Source organism: Arachis ipaensis, chromosome B4, assembly GCF_059453495.1.
Source record: "Arachis ipaensis isolate K30076 ecotype BB chromosome B4, ASM5945349v1, whole genome shotgun sequence".
Taxonomy (NCBI): Eukaryota; Viridiplantae; Streptophyta; class Magnoliopsida; order Fabales; family Fabaceae; genus Arachis; species Arachis ipaensis.
In genome coordinates, this window is record NC_142439.1 from 5,094,759 (window position 1) to 5,107,756 (window position 12,998).

Here is a 12,998-nt window from a genome sequence, read left to right on the forward strand (position 1 = left end):
TAAGACCCAGTCTGGGTTTTTTCGAAACAAGTTGGCGCTAAAGCCAAAGCCAATTTCTCCACTCATCTCAACTAAAAAGCTGCTTATACAACTACAAGTAACCACTGCGTGAGTCATAGATTTTGGATGTAACCCCATACCAATACTAACCCAATTCCAGATCCGTTTGCACATCTGGATTATAAGAAAGAATGTTACCTTTCAGATTTTGAGATAGAGGAAAATAAAGAGTCTCCAAATACCACCTACTAACTGATCAGATATCTTGTATCTGGAGGTTCGAATCAGAAAAGTGAACATAATCCATCTCATTAGATAACTATCCTTCTCTCCTCCAACTAGAAAATAAAAAAAAGTTTAGTTCAAAACCCCAATACACCAAACAAACACATCCTTCAACACTTTTCAAATCTTGCAAAAATTCTTCTAAATGTGAGAGTCCTTGTTCCTATGACAACCAAAACAGTCATCTTGGGATGATCGGTATTTGGCATCCAACAATTGGACCCAATACTTAGTTGAATGATGAAAAAATGTCCAAAGTAGCTTTTTAAGAAGAGCAATATTTGCACAATAAAGATCTTTAATCCCCAAATTTTCATATTTTTTTGGAGTAACTAGCACTTTTCAACTAACAAGATTCAATCATTTTCCATTAGCTTATCCTATTAAAGGAAAATTTCTCATCATAAATTCTAGTTTACTGATGACCCCTTTAGAAAAAAATAGAAACCTGTATATGGTACGTGGAAATAGCGGTTACAACGGAATTAACCAAGCAAAGTCTACTTGTTCGGTTGAACAAATTTCCTTTTCAGCTTTCTAACTTATCTTGAATCTTATCCAGGACACAATTAAAAATTGAACGGGTCATTCTAGAATGACTAAGGGTAATCCTAAGATACTTGCCTAAGTGTTGGACAAATCTTATGGAGGACACGTGAGTAAATATCTCTTTTTTTGTTGTAGAGACCGTTTTGGAGCAAAACGCTTTAGACTTTTTCATATTAATCTTCATCCCATATACTTTGCAAAATTTTTTCAGAACCATAATTACATTTTGTACTTGTCTCTTTATAGCTTTAATTTACAGAATAAAAATAAATTATCCACAAATATTAAGTAGGATATTCTTTGCAAGCTTGTTTGATAAGTTCATTGTAAAAATATGTATTAATTTCTTGTGCAATTAAAGTGACAATGTGATATATTATGTATGATATATTTTCATGGTTTGCAATTTTTTTTTATTTGTTTATTCTTTTTGTTTTTTTACAATATTCTCTAGTCTGACTGGTCAATGTCTAATTTATTACGGATTTGAACTCTATTTAAGAGTTTATTGTTGGCTAATGGGTTGCTGCATACATAAGACGGGATTCGAACTCCTAACACTTGTGTAAATGAACTAATGAGCTAACCACTAGACTAATCCAACTAGTTTTTTTTAGTTTTTTTATAGTTTGTCCGATATAGTGCATGCCTTTTTTTCTTTAGGGCCATAATAGTTGGGCTTTAAGTTATCCATTTCTCGAGTAAAACACCTTGGCTACCTCTTTATTGTTTTTGGATTTGAACTTGGCTACCTCTTGAACAAAACAACAACCTAATAATATATAGTTGGGCTTTAAGGGATTTCATCATTTCATGCATCTTTTTCATATAAAGCATTGTAATATAGTTACCTGTCAATTTTCGAATAATTAAAAAAAGAATCATGTGCAACACACATGCAATGTTAAAATTCAAAATATATTATCTCATAAACAGTAAATCTATGATGCAGTTTTTTTTTGGCAATATAATTCATCTAGTTTCTCCTGAATTTGTTCCAAAAAAAATATATATTAAAGAAATTTACAGTTTTATTTCTAACAATTTTTCTCCTTTCTAATTTAACGGTGTTCTACGTTACTTAACTACTTGTGTCAGTATATTTCATGCCAATAACACCTTGTTTGCTACATACAATCGATATCTTATATTATTGTCGTTGTGTTGCATTCTTACAACGAGGTGAACAAGAAAAAGGTTGGACCAATTGAACTAGTTTTTAAATTAGAATATTGATTATTAGTAATAATGGTATATATTCTTACAACTGTTATAAAACAATATTATTCACTTACATATATAAAATATTACTTGCTATACTTGAGATTTTTTAACTTCTAAGATAATTCGTATAATAATAATAATAATAATAATAATAATAATATATTTTTTTTTTCATTTTTTACTTTCAATTCGACGGGTTAAGAATCAATATGTTGCAGATTTGAACTCCATTTAATGCTATGTTTGTTTGAAGGAAAAATGGAAGGAAAGAAAAGGGAGAAAAGAAAATGAGAAGGAAAATGATTATTTTCCATTACTTGGTTGAAGAGAGAAATTAGAGAGGAAGAAAAAGGGATGAAAAATAAGGTGAATGCTATGGTGCCTAAAAAGTGGTGCCTATTTACTAAAAAGGGTTAAAAGTTATTATTTAATTTAAAAGATATAAGAATAAATACTTTTAAAAAAGTTAAAACTTACTACAAAAAGTAAGTTAGACAAAATTTAGGCAAAAACTCATAAGCACCAAAAAACTGGCCAGAAAATAATTGGTGGGATCACCAATTTTTTTTTCTCTCCAATATTGAAAAGCAAAATAGAGAGAAAACTAATTCTCTCTCTACTTCCAATATTATTCCTTCACTTTTTTTAATATATTTTATAATATAAAAGTAAAATTGTCTTTTTATAACATTTTTTTTCCTTCTTATTTCCCTTCCATCTAAACACATAAGGGAAATAAAAATTCACTCAATTTCTTTTCTTTTCTTTTTTTCCTTTCTATTTACTTTCTCTCTATTTCTTTTTTTCCAACCAAACATAAAGGTTTGTTGCTAGTCAAAGATTTATTGCATGCACAAGATAGGATTGGAACTTCCGACACTTCCTTAAACAAACTAGTAAGCTAATTATTAAATTAACCTAAGTTGGTTTATATATATATATATATATATAATTAAACCTCTTTAATTGATAATTTCAGTTGAACTTGCTGATGAATGCCGAAAAAAATTCAACCTGTGTTATATATCAATGACTTATTTAAGTATTAAATCAAGCATCTCATTATTGAATCCTATAATTAACAAACTTACAAACGAAATTTAAGCTACTAATTCTTTATATATTTATTTTTAGTTAGCGAAGTCGGTTTTTGTGAAAAATATATATAGTTATGTAATTAAAAACACACAAAGTAAAAAGTAAAAAACATGGCTATAGAAGGAAATTTAGTTAAGTAGTTTATCAATCTAAAAAATGTATGTAACCAAATTTGTGTCATAACAAGCAACTAATAAAAGTTCCGACAGTTTCTCTCTTCCTTAAAAATTTGGGAACACACCAAAATCCATTACTAACACCACAACCTCATGTTCTTCAATTTCACCACCTCCCTTTGTATTCTCTTCACCATTCTTTTTCCTATATTCTCTCTAGCTCTCTAAACAGAACTAGATTTTCTTAACTCAACCAAAGGGGAAAGAAAAAACAAAAAACAAAAAACATCATTAGCACCCACATTCAAATCTGAAAAATATAGGACAGGATGGCCTTTCGGAGTTTCACGTCTTCCCATGCACTCCGAGGTATCCTGTCCCTCTTTTTTCTTTCTCTTAACTATAATAATTACTTTTACGCAACAGAAGCTATTCGTTTGGGCAGCATTATTCGTCTCCCTTCATGTAAGCTCCTTCCATTCCGAGAGGCTCCTGTCTTTCGGAATGATAAGGAGTGTGGATCAAATAAAAACGATCTTATTAACGTATCTATGACTCTGGATGTTAACTATGTACGTGGCACCATGGCCGCCATATTCTCCATATTACAGCACTCTAGCTGCCCGGAGAATGTCCATTTCCACTTCCTTGCAGCGCACGACACTGAAGAACTTTCGATGGCCATCAAATCCACCTTCCCTTACCTCCATTTCAAGATCTACCTCTTCGATTCGGAGAGAGTCAGTGACAAGATATCAAAGTCCGTTCGACAAGCCTTGGACCAACCGTTGAATTACGCGCGTATATACCTCGCGGACGCGCTTCCAGACGACATTGGGCGCGTGATATATCTAGATTCAGACCTCATTGTAGTGGACGACATAGCCAAGCTTTGGGACATAGACATGGAAGAAAAAGTGGTGGCAGCACCGGAATACTGCCACGCAAACTTTACTACGTATTTTACGGAGGAGTTCTGGAAGGATCCGGAGTTGTCGAAAACATTTGAAGGGAAGAAGGCATGTTACTTCAACACAGGGGTGATGGTGATGGACATAGAAAAATGGAGGAGAGAGGGATACACAGAGAAGGTAGAAGGGTGGATGAGGGTGCAAAAGCAGCAAAAGAAGATATACCATTTGGGTTCTCTTCCACCATTTTTGTTGGTATTGGCAGGGAACATCAAAGGGGTGGATCATAGGTGGAACCAACATGGGTTAGGTGGTGACAACTTTGAAGGAAAATGCAGGACCTTGCACCCTGGTCGCATTAGCTTGCTGCATTGGAGTGGCAAGGGGAAGCCATGGTTGAGGTTGGATTCTAGGAAGCCATGCTCCATTGACCACCTTTGGGCTCCTTATGACTTGTATTCATCTACCAAACACTTCTTTGACGAATGACATTTCATTTCTTTCAATCTTCATCTTTCATTCCTTAGTCTTAGAGAGCAAGCCAGAGACAATACTCAAGAGTTTTGTGTTTTTCTTTTTTCTCTAGAAGAGGATAGGGGTGCTATGATGCATCATGCATGTATGTGTTTCAATCACAGCAAATTAGACTAAATTCTATATTTTCAACAAATCAAATGAATTACGTATAATTTAAATTGATTGATCTGATCTAATTTAAACCGCACAAGATGATATAATATTATCAAACTTGGAATTTTATTCATAGTATATCTTAAACTATATGCATCTATATAAGTCAAGTTATTGAGAATTTGTTCCCAGAAAGAATAAAAATCCATCTTCTAAGAAAACAAAAGTTCAGCTTAATTAAACTTGAAACATATACAACCATGCACACTATACTATTGCTCAAATTTTCAAATGCAGCACCTATATCTACATTCACAGACCAACCGAAAATAAGTTTGCACAGCTTGGGGTACGGGTATATACGGAAGGCGAGGCAAGGCGAGGAGAGCTGGTCTTAAAGGTCTACACACAAGTAGGAAATGATGGAGCCGGCTCGCCGCTTGGTCCGCTGGCTAACCTTCCACTTCTCAACCAGTACCTTTTTTATGTTGGGGCAGCTAGAAACCACGGTGGCTACTCCAGCCGAGGTTATGCCGGAGCAATAAACCATGTGGCATGACTCCAGCATGGTGCACCTCTTTACGAGATGGGCAAGACCGACATCTGTTATTTGACGGCAGTGCGACAGCACTATTTCTTTCAGCAATGGACAGTTTTCTCCCAACTCCGCCATTGCTAAATCACCTAAATTCTGCAATAATTGTAAGAAAGATGACCAGTTCAGCACTTAAAAGATATCCTTAAATGCATGAAATCTTGAACTCATTCATATATACAATTCAAGTCTGCAAACTGTTTCGTCATTAAAAGGAGAGATCCGAATATGAACCTGCAGTACGCTGACGTCTAAATAACAGAGTTGAGGGCAACCCCTTGCAATGGCTATCACTCCGGCATCTCCAATTTGGTGGCAACCACTGACATTCAGATAATGAAGGGAACATCCGTCTGCTATAGCAATAAGGGCCTCATCCCCAACCCTGGTAATTTAATGAAGCGTTTAAGTTATGCATCATCCGTGACGAACAATACCGAATAAAAATATTCTTCAGAATGCTAATCAATTTGAAAAGAAACTACAGATGAAAAGATGTATAACGCATGTAACGCATGATTTAAATGGAGAGGTGGGGGCGTGAATAAGGTTTTACCTGTCACAGAATCGAATGCTAAGATCGGTTAGTGACTTACAGTGCTCACCAACAGCAACAATCCCCTTGGTCCCAATCTAATAAAGGGTAAAGAAAGCACAAACAATAAGGAGAAAGAGAGAAATGCACAAGCCTGCTTCAAATTAGACCACTTGAAAGTAGATTTACTACTTTACTTCGTATGTATAATAATTTCTAGCAGAGATCTCCTTTTGACATGGTAAACCAAACAGGCATGCAGATGAGGTACCTCATAACAGCGACGGATATGAAGTTTCTTCAAATTGCTGCAGCCAATAGCTATACCACGCATAGCAGCATCCCCAAGGTTTGAGCAATCTACCAGGTGAAGAGCTTGCAGGAACTTGCATCCTTGTCCAACCTGAAGAAGACCAACATCGCCAATTCTTTGACAGTAAAGTAATGACAACTCAGTAAGACGTCTGCCAATAGAAAGCCGAGATTAGCACCACAGACGAAAAATATATGGAGAAACAAACACATCATGAAACAAAAAACTTGACCAAATGTAAAGATTAAGATGCTAAACATGTGTCTCCTGCTTCCTTATGTTGCTTCTTTATTGAATGGTTATTTCATTTCTTATTTTACATACACATACATGCCAGTCCATGCACCTTACAAAATTTAGCTTAGATAGAAACATACTGGCAAGATCTTCCAACAGATTCTATCCCCAAAGTTCCAATGTTGTGGCATCCATTGATTTCAAGATGTGTAAGTTCCTTGCATCCGGTAGCAATTGATTCCAAACCCTTGTCACTTAGGAAATAACAGTCACTTAGTGTCAGATTCCTTAACTTCTTGCATCCATTACCGATGGCACACAAACCCCTGAAATTAACCATTATTCAAAGAAAGGAGATTACTGACTAAAGCAGGAAAAAAATGATAGAATTCTTGGCAGAATCCAAATTTAACAATTGGAGACATGAGGAAAGGTTGTGCCAATGTATGCAGCCCTTAAGGGTCATGCAAATGGAACTAAATAAACAATATAGCCAAGCCTTATCTCACTAAATGTGCTGCTTCAACAGTATCAAAACAGTATCAACGTCATATATAATATGTTAAATGTCAATAGGGAAAAAATTGACGAACAGCCCCATTTAAATTAATTAACCCTAAAAATGTTGATCAAGTCATTACAAAATAAAAGAATTTGTAGTAATAATAATGCATCTCATAGTATGTTCTAAGAAAGAGGATTGAGCATTGTGAATTTGTGATAATTCAACCATAGTCGTCAAATGAAGTAAAATATAGAAAAAGCAATTGTAAGAGGGCAGGCTCACTTATCGGTAAATCTCTGAAAACTATATAGGGCCAACAACTCCAGAGACAAACAACTAGCACCTACAGCTTCCAAGGCATCGTCAGTAACATTAATACATTGCAGCTTTAGAACTTTCAATTGTGGACATCCTTCAGCCACAGCAAGCACCCCCTGATTGTGGATGAACTCGGAATCCAACGACAAAGTCTCAAGGGATATGCAGTGTGATCCAACAGCTTCCATTGAGAAGTCAGTTATTTTGGCACAAGCAGCCACACCAAGAGATTTTAGTGATTTTCCCACACCTAAGGCTAATTCAATCAAACCCTTATCAGTCAAGCCTTCACAGAAACGAAGATTCAAATCCTCAAGCTGCTTGCAACACTGCCCAACAGCAGAAAGTCCTTGATCTCCAACATAACAACCCTAAAGGAAATTTCCAGTAATTATAACTAAAAATATACATTGTTATGTCATTTAAGTTGTAGAACTGAAGATGTAGATAGATAGAGTGGCAAGCCAAAGAATGTATTGATAGAGAAAATAAGTGTTGTTGCCCTAAGTTCTAATGTCCATGGAACATATTATGTTCAGCTGGCAGTTCAATCGAAGACATAAACGACTGATTGAGAGCCCTTTGGGCCCTCAAAGCTTAGTTTTCATTTCTAGTATGTTATATGTATGGGCACACATAAAAGTCAGCTGTGCCAATTCTAAACGGCAAAACAGGCTATCCTCAAGGAAATGAAATACAGCGAATGGGTAAATCATGGACATCACCGATTTCTTCATAATACATGGACTTACACTGCAATTTGATTGAGACTGCACTATAAATATAGCCACCATGCGTATCGAGCAAGGTTTACATTGAATAAATGGTTCAATACCTGCAAATCCAAGGCCTTCAAAGAACTGCATTTCTGAGCTAGTGATGCTAATCCATCACTAGTTACATTAGAACACCAGATTAAGCTCAACTTCTCAAGCTTCGGAAAGCCATCCCCAAGAGCAGCCAAGCCAACATCAGACAAACAAAGGGAATCAAGATCACCCTCCTCGGACCCATTATTGACATTCAGATAATTCAGCTTCAGGGAAGAAGCCGAAGAATTCTCCACCCCCCTTCTTCTCCCCTGCTGAAAACCAAACACAGACAAGCTCATATCCAAATCCCAAAACATCAAAATAGAGCTTAAACTTCTAATTTCATCACCAACTCAAATAAGTTAGTCTTCAACATAATCCTTACCAAACACATCCTTTGTAGTTTGTATTTTCTGTTGACACTTACCACACATAGCCTTAAAAGAGACTAAATATTTGTAATTGTTACGAACTATGCAGCAAGTTTTATTTCAAGGGACTAATGTAGTTTAATGATTTAATACAAATTCAGTTCTTTTACCCCCCAAAATCAAAGCTTTCGCATCAATTCCGTTCGATAGACTTTAGAAAGATAAACTTCAGTTTGGGGTTTTGAACACTCACGAGGTGAACGGGGAGGGAGATGGAGAGTCGCTCGTCGATGTGGACATTGGTGACGTTGGAGAAGCGGGAGGAGAGAAGGTGCACGAACAGGTCCGGCGAGCCAGTGGCGCCGATCCGGATGGTGGCTCGGGTGAGGCGCTCGAGGCGGAGCCACCGGCGGCAGACGAGGGAGCAAGCGTCTCTGCTCCGCTTAGAGTCGAGTCGCCGGAAGATCTCGACCACCAGCTCGTCGGGGAGACACGTGTTGATCCAATCGTGGCCCCTCATCGTACAAAACTCGAATTCAGATTCTGGGTTGGTCGCAAAATTGGAACTTGTGAAGTGGGGTTGTGGAAAGTGAGATCACCGCCAAATGGTGGGTGAAGAGGTTGAAGAAGAAGAACAAGTGCAGCTGAAGAACCAGTTGCGTATCGTTAGTGTCTTCTTTTAGTTATTTTATTTCTTTTTTTATTTTTATTTTTTCAATTTCGGTATTCTATATTTATGCCATCATATCATGTGATGTGAAATCAACATTTCCGTTTATGTAATTATAGTACCATTATTACCATCAATAGTAATTTAAGTTGATGGTGAACTATATTTGATAAATTTTTTGTTACATTAAAATGGTAATTTGACTTTGAACTCATTAAATCTTAAATTTTCGTTCTATTATATTTTTTGTTGTTTAGTTTACCAAAAATAATTAAAAATTAATATTTAATTTACAAATATAAAAATAAATAATTTTTAATATTTAATATTTATTTTAAAAAATAATTTTAGTAAATTCGGCACTAAATTAAAATACACCAAAGAATTTGCCAAATATTAAATGGTTTTTCTCTTACATAACTTGAATGCATATTGAATTTCAGATTCTATTCATAAGGTGAAAGTTTCAGCTGTTAATAATGTTCAATGATTATTTATTGTTTTCTGTGGTGGACACTGTCATTGTAGTACTTACTACTTAGTAGCGTTTGGTTGGTGTTTATGTACACTAAAAATATAGACATGATGGTATATGTTTATCGTTTGTTTGCTAAAACACAAATTTTTAATGGATACGGTGACACACAAGTGTATATAAAATACATGTTTTTAGTGTCTTTCACTTGAATAGAGATATTGAGATATAATTGATTAAACACAAAATTTTACATTTCTATTCCTTTCTTTTTTTTGAAATATCAATTATGTAATTTGACCCTAACCCCTTTTTTTCCATTATCTTCTTCATTCAGAGTTTCTAATTTCAGAAAGCCAAAAACCTTCTAACATCCAGATACCTTCTTCCTCTTCCCTTCTTCTTCCTCCATCCTCATCCTTCTTCTATTGTTGTGTCCCTCCTTCATCTTCTTCTGTCATTACCCTTTTTCCTCCATCACTCCTCCCTCTGCCACCGCCACTGCCTCCACTCTTTGTCACTCATCTAGATCTGTCGCCTACCATTATAACAGTTGCAGCGCCGTCGCCATGCAGTTCTCACATAACAGCAAAATCACAGTGGCGTCGCCGTCTGGCTGTAACGAGATAGCAAGTCGCGGCGTCGTTGCAGCGCTGTCATCGTCCACCTCTCGCGACCCAGCATCTCGCAACGCCGTGCGCGCCCACCCCTCCCAACATAGGAACACTCGCAGCGCTTTGCCTATTCGCCTTCCAGTTACTCGCAGTCGCTATTGTCTTCTTCTGTTCTTCTATTGTCGTCAGCACAATCTCTCAATCTCTTTATTTTTTTTTTAAATTTTGGTTCATTGTCACTGTAATTACTGTCTTGCCCCTCTCTCTCATTTTTTGAGATAAATAAATGATTATTGCTAAAAAATTTATCACAATTTTTTTGTTAATTATATGTAAATGATGGTGATGAATCTGATATTGGTATTAATGATGGTTATAGATGATGGTGGTGATTGTAGATATCGATAGTGGTGGTGATAATGGTGTTACTGCAGAGGGTAAATTTGGTATGTTGATATGAATGTAAATTAGTGTATTGTTGTGTATATTTTTACCAAACACAATAAAAAATTTGTATATATCTATATCTATGTATTGTTATGTCTTTATGTCTCTGTCCATTACTCTGTGTCTTTGTTACTAAACGGAGCCTAGGTTTAGTTTAGTAAAATTGTTTAAAGAGGTGTTTGTATTTTCTAAAAATATAAATACTTTATTTTGTATTTAGTAAATTAAAAAATTTATAGGATTGTGTTTTTAGTTTTTAAAAGTTAATGATATTTTTGAAAATATTTAAGAGGGATCTTTTAAAATTGACTTATGCTTATCAAAATTAAAAAGTCTAATATAATTTTGTATATTAATTAATATTTAAATTTAATTCTTATATTAATGTCTATTATAGTATTTTTAAATTTTAAAAATTATTTTATCAAATACATTTGTTGTTGCTTATGCTTATTAAAAGTCATTTTTAATTTAATTTACTAAATATAGATGCTGCAACTTTTAAAAATTAGTTACTTTTAAAAAGTAAAAATTTTACCCTGTAAAATATGGACACTTCGGTGAGTTGCCGTGTTCGCGTATCGGACACATTTCGAACACGACACTCGTCTGACACGCGGTGTCCAACCGTATCTTAATAAAAAATAAAAAGTTCTTCTCCGAACACGCTTTGATACACCTAAATATCATCACGTGTCAATCTGTCCAGCCTTATTCTTAGCATATATTCTTAAAATAAATTTAGAAATAATATATATTATTATTTATTAAAATAAAAAAATATTTTAAATACTTTATATAATTAAAATAAAACATTAAAAATAATTAAAAAATTAATTTATATTTTAATATCAATAAAATATTAAAATATCATTACGATTTATCTAAAAAATATTTTATATTTTATATATATGCGTGTTCCGTATCTTAAAAAATTTTAAAACTTATGTATCGATAATATATAACTCATCTCGTATCGTGTCCTGTGTCCTGTGTCTGTACGGTATTCATGCATCATAGTTTTTACCAAATTAAGCCTTAAATAATGAAAAAGATCCTGAATCTATAGACTATAAATTAAAACATGCATGGATGGTCAAAGATGATTAAACAAGTTCAGTGATTTTTACATATTGGTGGTATGCCTAAGGAATCTACTACTAATTGAATAAGTAGCTAATTTTGGACTATTCTTAATTACATTCGTCTTCTTCATTTTGACGATTGTCTATTAGCCCTAACCTAAGTGTTCATGTTTAGATAAATGCATGACTCATGAGAGCTGAAAATGTAGTCATCACCCTAACATGGTGGTTGCACCTATATATGGTAGCACGGCACTGATGAGTATATGCATATGAATTATTCAATGTAATGACATAAGAACTAGTACCACCTTCCTTTTTCAATTAAAGAAGGAGAATCCAGATGGTTTAGAGGGTCCCATTGTGGAGAAGCCATTGAAGGCAGTATTGAGTTCGCATCACATCAATTAAATTAGGGTTCATCTCAAGAAGTTAAATTGGAAAAAAATAATTTTTCAGGTTGTTAATTTAATTTAAAAAATAACAACTTTAGGCAATGTTCTGAAAAATGGACCGGATTGGTCAGTTCAACCGGATTAACCGAAAACCGGTCACCTAGTCGATCCGGTCCACCAACAGAACCGTCCTGCAAAAAACCGATTTAAAAATCGGCTGAATCGGTAGTTAACTGGTGAATCGGGCGAACCGGGCCGGTTCTTGCAGGTACCGATTTTCTCTCCTGATAATGAAATGGCGCCGTTTTGCTTTTTTTTTTTTTTAAGGTGAAAAACGCGTGTTGAATTGATGAATTCAGCCAGCCACTTTACCATACCTTAATCCCTACTCTGCTAATCCAAGAACACTCCCACTCCCCGTCGAAGGACAACTGACCTGAATCGAAACCGACGCCGGAGCTAGGGTCACTCACCGTCGCGGGTCACTCAACGTCGCGGGCCACTCACCGTCGCGGGCCACTCAATGTCGCGGGCCACTCACCGTCGCGGGCCACTCACCGTCGCTGGCCACTCACCGTCGCGGTCACTCAACGTCGCGGGTTACTCACCGTCGCGGGTAAGTTCTGGGTTTCTAGCATTGTTTTCATTTTTTGTTTTGGCCCTGTGTTCTTCATACTTCAGTTCTTCTGTTCTTCTTTTTTTAATTTTTTTAATTTTTTAATTTTGTTTTTTTATATGATTAATCAAATGTGAATAAATTTATTGTATGTTGAATTTGAGAATAAATTTGATGTATGTTGAATTTGAGAATTC

General features: G+C 35.2%; 2 protein-coding genes across 3 annotated transcripts; one reads left to right on the forward strand and one right to left on the reverse strand.

The window, feature by feature from the left end:
• Positions 1 to 3,500: 3,500 nt before the first annotated feature.
• On the forward strand, positions 3,501 to 4,672 carry GATL4 (galacturonosyltransferase-like 4). Its single transcript, XM_016339426.3, has one exon. The coding sequence runs from the start codon at positions 3,602 to 3,604 to the stop codon at positions 4,670 to 4,672; it is 1,071 nt and encodes a 356-aa protein (XP_016194912.1). The 5' UTR covers positions 3,501 to 3,601.
• Positions 4,673 to 4,917: 245 nt separating this feature from the next.
• On the reverse strand, positions 4,918 to 9,207 carry LOC107638548 (uncharacterized). 2 transcript variants are annotated; one of them, XM_016341879.3, is made up of 8 exons: positions 8,753 to 9,207; positions 8,152 to 8,400; positions 7,281 to 7,687; positions 6,634 to 6,819; positions 6,215 to 6,407; positions 5,965 to 6,041; positions 5,643 to 5,793; positions 4,918 to 5,504 (listed from the first exon to the last, which is right to left on the reverse strand). In XM_016341879.3, the coding sequence occupies exons 1-8, from the start codon at positions 9,017 to 9,019 to the stop codon at positions 5,208 to 5,210; spliced, it is 1,827 nt and encodes a 608-aa protein (XP_016197365.1). In that variant the 5' UTR covers positions 9,020 to 9,207; the 3' UTR covers positions 4,918 to 5,207. The 2 variants fall into 2 exon arrangements, with proteins under 2 accessions (XP_016197365.1, XP_020976204.1); XM_021120545.2 differs by having other exon boundaries at positions 8,152 to 8,397; positions 8,753 to 9,161.
• Positions 9,208 to 12,998: the final 3,791 nt, after the last annotated feature.

Excerpts from the sequence above, each read along its gene's own strand:
- GATL4 (XM_016339426.3), top strand. The coding sequence starts at position 3,602 with ATGGCCTTTCGGAGTTTCACGTCTTCCCATGCACTCCGAGGTATCCTG.
- LOC107638548 (XM_016341879.3), bottom strand. The coding sequence starts at position 9,019 with ATGAGGGGCCACGATTGGATCAACACGTGTCTCCCCGACGAGCTGGTG. Across the intron at positions 8,401-8,752 it reads TCTCCCTCCCCGTTCACCTC|CAGGGGAGAAGAAGGGGGGT; the intron begins GTGAGTGTTCAA and ends TTTGGTTTTCAG. Across the intron at positions 5,794-5,964 it reads AGCATTCGATTCTGTGACAG|GGTTGGGGATGAGGCCCTTA; the intron begins GTAAAACCTTAT and ends TTAAATTACCAG.